The sequence below is a fragment of the Episyrphus balteatus genome, chromosome 3 (genome assembly GCF_945859705.1).
Source record: "Episyrphus balteatus chromosome 3, idEpiBalt1.1, whole genome shotgun sequence".
NCBI classification, from domain to species: Eukaryota; Metazoa; Arthropoda; class Insecta; order Diptera; family Syrphidae; genus Episyrphus; species Episyrphus balteatus.
This window is the reverse complement of record NC_079136.1, coordinates 28,710,279-28,718,991: the sequence shown is the minus strand read 5'-3', so window position 1 is coordinate 28,718,991 and position 8,713 is coordinate 28,710,279. Positions and strand designations below refer to the sequence as shown.

At 31.8% G+C, this 8,713-nt stretch overlaps 1 protein-coding gene and 2 pseudogenes across 1 annotated transcript; 1 reads left to right on the top strand and 2 right to left on the bottom strand.

Annotated features, from left to right (window-relative positions):
• Positions 1-1,474: 1,474 nt before the first annotated feature.
• On the bottom strand, positions 1,475-2,689 carry LOC129914228 (uncharacterized). Its single transcript, XM_055993369.1, has 2 exons — positions 2,470-2,689; positions 1,475-2,403 (listed from the first exon to the last, which is right to left on the bottom strand). Exons 1-2 carry the CDS (start codon positions 2,595-2,597, stop codon positions 1,491-1,493), a joined length of 1,041 nt encoding a protein of 346 aa, XP_055849344.1. The 5' UTR covers positions 2,598-2,689; the 3' UTR covers positions 1,475-1,490.
• Positions 2,690-4,195: 1,506 nt separating this feature from the next.
• Positions 4,196-5,765, top strand: LOC129914622 (LIM domain-containing protein jub-like; annotated as a pseudogene).
• A 466-nt stretch (positions 5,766-6,231) lies between these two features.
• On the bottom strand, positions 6,232-6,886 carry LOC129914892 (A-kinase anchor protein 17A-like; annotated as a pseudogene).
• Positions 6,887-8,713: the final 1,827 nt, after the last annotated feature.

Here is an 8,713-nt window from a genome sequence, read left to right as displayed (position 1 = left end):
TTAAAGCTGCTTTGAACTACTTTTTCAGTATAGCAAAGTAGATCAAAGTAGTTTTAAGTACTAAAAAGTAGATAAATATTTCCAAAGGAACGCAGCTGGAATAAGGAATTTTTTTCTTTTTCAATTTAAATAATTATAGATTACAAAATAAAAAATAAAATAAAATCACAAGCTTTTACAGATTTTTCTAAACCAGGGGTCGAATTACGGCATACGTTCGTTAACGAATGGTTGCTATGTGTCCCTATCGTTTTCTAATAATTAAATAGAGACATAAATAGTCAAAACGTTAACGTATGATCGTAATCGTGTGCCGTAATTCGACCCCAGGATTATGTTAAAAGAATTTTTAAATACAGAATTTTATGTCGTATTCCTTTTCACTCCACTGAGATTATCCTTTGAGTACATATTTTTGCACTTTTGATGGTTTTATGTTCTTTCACACCACAAAAGTGTTAACAAAATCTTACTCTGGAGTAAGTTTAGTACTACGGAGCTGAGTACCCCGGATTTACTCCACATTAGATACATAGAATTTTTCATATTTCACCATATTAATAACCAATTAAATAGTCAGGTTAAAGGCTATCAGTAGGTTAAATTTTATAGTTGAGTTTCCCAACTATAAAATTTAACCGAGCCTTAGTCTTTAATCTGACTATTGAATTGGTTGTTGGTAAAGAAAAAAAATGTAAAGTTCAGTTATATATTCAAGTGAGCGAAAATCTGATCGAACCCTTTAACCCTTTGTTCCCGGAGTAACTTTTTTTTTAAAAAATTTTCACGAAAAATTCCAAAAATCTTGAGAAAAAGTTTTTATATTTTCTAATAACACACCAAAACGAAAAAATAATGATTGAACTAGTAATAACATTGTATAAGGAATGTTTTGAGCTGAGAGTACAAAAGTTGAAGTCCATTTTTTAGTAAAAAAAACTAAAAGATAAAAATGCGCGTACAAACCAATGTGTTTTACCAAAAAGTCTTATTAATCTAGTATTTAGATTGGAAAAGCAAATTTTTTGATGAAAAACATGTTCACGTATTCCATAGATTGAAGAACCATTACAATCATTCTCTTTCAGTGTTACCGTTATTTAATTTTATAGCTCTAAGCTTAAGGCTACTTGAAAAATTGAGAAAGCCCTCACAAATCCTGCATTTTTTTAACTAAATTTTAACTTTTATACAGATATTAAATTTTTTGTTGGTCGTACTACTCATAATTCAATTGCTCATGCAATAATTTTCAAATTTTGGTTATTGCAATAAAAAATAATTAATAGATGGTTTCATGGTGAAACCACTAGGGAGCAAAGGGTTAAGCGATCTTTGTACAGTAAAGTTAAGGATGCATTACTTCCTTTTTTGACTGACTTTAAAATACATCTTATGCAACCTGTAAACAAGTAACTAAAGCTTGTTGGTTATTTTTTTTAATTTGTTGAACCACATCAGTTAAAGACTGTTTCTTTTTTATTTAAAGCTTAATTAACTTTATTGGTTTTGTTTTTATTCTTCTTTTTTCTTTTATTTTTAGGTTTTCGATTGGGATTAGGTTGAATTTTGTGTACTTGAAGAGAAACATATTTATCGTTTTCCCATTCTTCATCCTCTTTACTATCGATTTTCTTTTGTAATGAAAATTTCAGTTTCTCTTCCTTGGATTTGGTTATTGCTTTAGGTTCATTATCAACTTTTTGAATTTTATTCGCAATTCTTTTTAAAGCTTCCAAAGCTTTGTCTTGTTTTCTATTAAATTCCTCATCAATTTCATCCATGTCCATTTTTTCTACGTTTTCATCTTTTGTATTCGAAAATGATATAAAGTCTCCAGTCCAGTCTTTTTCTTGATTTGTTGGTATTGGTTCAGATTTTACCACAACATCTGGAATAAAAGATCGTTTTCCATTTAAAGGTTTAGTTAAATACATGGATTCCAAATTGAATCTCTTTTCGGTGGCATCTGGCGGTAAAGATTCTGCGATGGGCTCTGTAACTTTATTAAGTTTTTGGTCAACTTTTGGAATCGTGAGAGTACGATTTGATATCCATTTTCCTAGTTCTCCAGAAACATTTAAGGGAAACACCGAAACAAGTGCTTTTACATCGAAAAGTTTTGCACAAATGTTTTCCCAATCTTCGACTATGAACACTGGCACGGTTTTATTTGATTGTCTGGTAAAAGAGCCAATCTGATCGATGATGAATTTGGGTTTTATTGAATGAGATATAATAACACAAGAAGCTTTTTTATTTCCAATCGTTCGCAATGAACTACCAAGTCCAAGTTGAATATTGTTTTGTTTGACAAATAATCTTCCAGTCGTTCCGGAAGATTTAATTTCAGAGGATATAAGTTCTTTGAATTGAGATAATTCATTATCGATGAGTTGTTCACTAAAATTGAAAATAAAATATAAAATTAAGAATCATTGAAAATTAATGTAAATTTCACATTTTTACAATTTAGGTTTGTAGGGATTGGCTAGAATAACTTTAAGTTTTGGTAGGGCTTTCTTTTTGCCAGCAGCAGTTGATTTTGCATTTATTGCATTTACACTGTTTTTTAAGTTAATTTTTTTGGAACTCATTTAATATTTCTTTTTATAAAACAAATTTTATGAAAATTAAAAATAAAAAAAAAAATATAAACAAATGTGTTTTTTATCACACATGTTTTAAGTTCGAATTTCGAATTAATTGACAGATGAAATAAATTCTGAATTGTACTAGATCAGTCATAAGAAAGAAATAAGGAGAAGCTTACATTAGCCCTGATGTGCCTTCTTTTTCTAACAATAGCCCTGTTCCATTAAAGCCAGAACTATAATTGGCGAATGGAGTCGGAATCTACTGTCAATTGTTGTTGTTTTCTTTGTATTTTCGATAAGTTTTCATCCGTCGAGTGCGGTTGCGAGCGCTGTTCCCCTCCGTTTGCATCCGACGATCCGACAATTATAGTTTTGGCTTAAAGCATAGAGGAAGGAATACCTAGAGAACCGACTCCGGGGGGTTGTTCTCTTCAACCCTACAAGCTGCAATGAGAGAAAAAACTCCACAGTGGCTATATGTGGTAGTTTCCCCGTGCTTTTTAAGTGGCACTAACACATTCAACTGTGGAGTTTTGCTCAATCCGCCCAGTGCGCAACTGAGGTGAACAAAAAAATTCGGTTAATTCAAAAATTGCAAAATAAAATTAAATTTGCAGAAAAAAATCTTTTTTTGACATTTAATCAATAAAAAATATATTAAATATTACTTTTTATTGCTTTTAGCATAAAAATCAAACAATATTTATGAACTTTATTGCTAAAAACTATAAAAATTTCAAAAAAAAGTATAGGCGCACCCTAACTAAACTATGAAAAGTATAAACAGCGTCTAATTTTCCACCACACAAAAGTAGCTCAAAGGTGCGTATTTTGACAGATAAAAAAAATAAAAAAAAAATACAATTTCTAATTTTTTGGCGCTGTTCTTATCAGAACGGATGTTTTAAGGAAATAAAATTTACAATTTTTAAATAAAGAATACTAATTAATATTTTAACCTTTCAGCAAAAAAGTGATCAACATTTTTGTCAGGTAAGTGCAGCTTATATATAACTATAAAGCATATTGATTTTATTGTCAATTCAGGCGAATGATTTGGTCGACGGGAGCCAGAGCTTTCAATCTACAAGATTATAAGTTCTTGGCGACCAACTCCTTCACCTAAACTGACAATAACTTCAATTCCATAATATTTCAGTAACCCTCCAATCCAATCCAATCCAATATTATCAATTTTCAATGTTTGTTAGTTTCTTTCCTGTCATGGCGACGGCGGTTGACGACATGACTTCTAATGTTGCCATTTGTGTCGACGCTGACGATGAAATCTAGCTTTTTGTGTCTTGATTGCTGCCCCTGCTACTACTACTACTGAAATCCAAAATAATTTTAGATAAGGATAAAATTAATTTGGTATCCTAAAGTATTTCAGTCATGTTTCAATATGCAGACACATGACGGAAATACTTTTGGATACCAAATTAATTTTATCCTTATCTAAACGTATTTTGGATTTCAACTACTTTTGAAGGACCTCAATTCAGACTAACGTTCGCTTAATTCATCTCAATAGGACAAGTATTTTGGAAATAGCATCGGTTCTTGTCTAGAAAACTCAAGAAAATTCGTTAAATTGATATTGGATACCCTGATGAGATAACTGATGATAGTAAATTAAGTGAATAATATGATAACTTGGAAATCGATTCGGACAAATACTTGCAGAGTTTTAATATTTGCAACATAGGGTCTATTTCCCATCGAACAACATTAGCTACAAGTAAATCATCTCCTCAGGGATAAAATGTTAGCATATCTGAAATCTGAAACACAAACACTATTTCCAAAGATTCAAAGCAGCTTAAATATTGGTTTTAGATGTGTTACTTTGGGCTCAAGTATCTACTACTAAGCACTTCAACTTCTTTTCTTCTATAGAAAAAATAACTTTAAGTCAAAGGTGCTGGACAAGCCTGTCAGGCAATGGGCAATCTATATCATACAAATTATTTTATTTGTTGCTCTTTTGGTCGTGCATTGCGTGGAAAAGCATTTTACAATGTTCACGGAAGAGTCTATTGCGAAGAAGATTATATGGTAATTTAAATGCAAGCAATTATTAAAGACATATAACATTTAATTGAAAGAACTTACTTGATTTTCAGTACTCGGGATTTCAACAAACTGCAGAAAAATGTGCAATATGCTGACATCTTATCATGGAAATGGTAAGTCTGAATTAAATTATAAATATTTGTTGTAGTTTAATTTTCTTTTTCGTTACAAGATACTGCAAGCAATGTGAAAATCCTATCATCCCGGTTGTTTCCGTTGTTGTATTTGCAATGAGTGCTTGGATGGTGTTCCTTTTACTGTTGATGTAGATCTCAAGATCTATTGTGTCAACGATTATCATAGAATGTTTTCCCCCAAGTGTGCTAGCTGTGGAAAGGGTATTTTTCTTTTCTTTAAAAGAAAAACTCATTTGATAATTTGTTTTGTTATTATTTAGGTATTACACCTGTTGAGGGAACTGATATGAAACTGTTCGCGTTGTTTCCATGGACAAAGACTTCCATGTAGATTGCTACATATGTGAGGAATGTGGAATGCAGTTGACTGATGAACCAGATAAGCGGTGCTATCCGCTGGACGGAAGATTACTTTGTCGAGCATGTCACCTTCAAAGATTGGCCTTGCAAGCATCGCCACATGCCAGGCACACAGAACAAGTGTGTGCTTCGTATCAGTATATGGGTTAGATATAAACAAAAAGACAAACAAAAAATACTTTCGTGTACTTATGTATTTGAAATGCGAAAGAGCCAATGCGACAAAAACTAAACGGCTTAAAGAAGTTCGATATGTTTTTATTTATTTAAATTAATTTTAAGTTTTTACTTTATTGTAATTATGAAAGACAGATAATTATTAGGGATTTATGTGTAATTTTTTGTTTAAGCTTTAACTGGTGTGGTTTAAAGACCTGCTGCATTATACACAAAAGAAACATGCATTTACTTTTATGTAGACTCAATTCGATATTTGAAAAAAAAAACAATACGCACATATATCATTGCATTTAAAATGAAACATTAGAATAAAGATATTTATCAAGTGCAACGTAACTACATTTTAAATACACATTTATACATAAATTATTTATATTTAAACAAAAAATTAGATAAAAGTAGAAATTTGTACTTTTCACCAAGCAATTAATTCATATATTTCATAATTATTCATTAAGCTTAGCGCTTGTACAATGTAACATAACACATTTATCTATTCCTATATGGGTGATTATATTATATGTAACTGAAAAAAAAAAAAAAAAATAAGCATTGTAAGCAGCTAAAACCAGGACGTTCCAATTATCCTAATGGATGAACTAAATATATACATAATTATGCTAAAATTTAATGAAAGTTTCATTTAATTTGTATTTGTTTCAAAACAAAAACCATACGGGGATTTTGGGGGTCATAGAATCTGCTATACAGGGTGTAATCTTTCTAACTCCCTCAATACCAGATTTCCCATCTTTACTGGGCTGGAAGGCTGTTAAATTGAAAAAAATTACGCTACTTTTCGTTTTAAGTTTCCTTATTTTTTGTATTCATTTTTAAATTCAGTCCCATTACGTCAATGTGTATGAAACAAAAACTAGCGCTTAGAGCTAAAATATGTGGTAATTAGTGTGTTTACTTGCAGGTAAACAAACTTGCGCAGAAGCTTCATTTCTATAAATTCGTCAATTGCACGTACCTACAAATCCAATGTACTCTTCAAATTGAACATATCTGCAAAATATAAATGCAAATTTTATTAGATTTTTGCCAACAATTATTTTTTGTTTACAACTTACCCTTCGAAAAGAAGATCCTGTTCAAAATTATGCACCTGAATTCCATTGACAGTCGAGCTCATCTTTTGTCGAAAAACATCACATATTCGAATATCTACTGCCCGAACAACACCAAACTATTCTATTATTCTTTTGAATATACTTTCGCTGGGCTTGACATTTTCATCATTTTCACTGTGACGTGGACAAAACCAACGAATTGGTAGATTTGCAAAATGAATTGTGTCGGGTCTTTCGCCAGCTTTCATTTCATCCATGTAATGAGAATCACGAAAGAATATATCCCAATCGTGTCGACTGGGAAAATCATCTTTTGATTCTTTTGTACGAACTTTAAATGCTTCACTAAAATAGGATACTTTAAAGGACATCCCATCAAGACGCCCCAAGGCATTTGGCAACCGACTACTTCTTCTAATTCTAATTCAGCTTCTAGTCTTATTACTTCGAGGGTGCTTTTTGTCACCTAAAAAGAAAATATATAATTTATTTAGTTTATTAACTCTAACAACAACCGCAGCACTGAAATTAAACGAAAGATTATTCTTGCTTTGGTTTTAGAATGCAACTGACCACCAAAAAATTGTCGCTGGAACAAGTAATGTGTCCACATACAAGACTATTATCATCCCAGTCCTGCTATATGGTGGTTATTCCTGAATATTATTTTTTTTTTGCGTTGTTGAATTCGATCGACCGCTGCTGTTGTTGTTGTATGTTGTTATGGTTTGTAGGTTTTGGAATTTGTAAGAATTTTGAGGGCTGCAAAATTAAAAAAAGGAAATTATTGAGAGAAAACCATGACAATATTTTGGTACTCACCTTGCTATGATTATTTTCTTATTGGGACAAGCGACCAATATTTTGGGTTGTGGCATTAGCTGGATGGGGTAACACATTTCCAGAATTGGACCGATTATTAATTAATTATCATTGTTCTCATCTAACTTTTGCACATTTTTTATAAACTAACTTGAAAAAAACTTTTATTTCGCAACCAAAACAAAATAATTATCAGAAATTGACAGCTGTCAGCTGTCACTTAAGAATTTTTTTTTTGAGCTACAACCGCCATCTTTTTTCTGAATCCACCACTCACACGTATTCACGGATAAGAAAAAAAGAGAAAAATAAGAGAGTTCTCTTCTATTCACCTCAAATGAAATTTGCGGGTGTTTCAGGCAAGAGGGGTACGAGTCGGTTCTCTAGGTATTCCTTCCTCTATGGCTTAAAGGTGGTAGTTTACTCGTGAGTAGAAATCTAGTACAACAACTACACATTCCTATCTCCTCGAGTAGAAGATCATATGTTAATTCTAGTACTAGATCTACTCATGAGTAAACTACCCATGGTATAAAAAGACAAGGTATGATCATTAGAGCCGCCATCTTACAAAATGGGGTAATAAGGTTTTGACGTTTGGCATTTGGCAAAGTCAAAAGCAACAACAATTTCCAAGACAAATTTGTTTACAACAACAATTTCAATGGGCTGGGCTGTCAAAACCTTAAGTAGCCATAAGTTTTGACAGTTCTCGATACTGAGTTTTTTCTAATGATCATACCTTCTCTTTTTATACCATGTAAACTACCAACTCCAATGGAACGGGGCTAATAGTTAAATAATAGCCCTGTTCCATTGGAGATGGTAGTTTAGTATTAGTAGATGTTTTGGTTAATCTAGAACTATCATCTCCTCATGCTCTTCTTCCCGAGTAAATACAATTTGTATTGAATTCGTTGAAAGTGCGTTCCATTGAAAATCGCTAGTAAATTACTATTAGTACTTTGCCACCTCCCAATGGAACAGGGCTAGTGTTAACTTTTGTCGTTTCTAAACTACAAAATAGTTACGATTTGTAACTATTTGACAGATGAACATCGTTCCTAAACTCGTTTTGAAGTGTCAAATAGTTACAAATCGTTACTATTTCCAACTCATCTAGATGATATGAGTTGAAAACTCATGAGATTGTTGATGTGTCAAAGTAGATGTTTTGTTTACAAAACCAACTCAAAATTTTTTTTTGAAATAAGCAGAAAAATTTGAAATAAAAAACAGGGGTCGTTATCGTATAGTTGCTATGTGCCCCTATATTTTTCTACTAATTAAATAGAGACACAAATATTAAAAACGTTAGCGAATGATCGTAATCGTATGCTGTAATTCGACCCCAGATTTTTGTAATTTTAGGATGCAAGAGAATTTATTTTGATTAAAAAACTGGAGGTGGTTGTTTACTCATGAGTAGATCTAGTACACATGATTTACTCCATAGAGGAGGTAT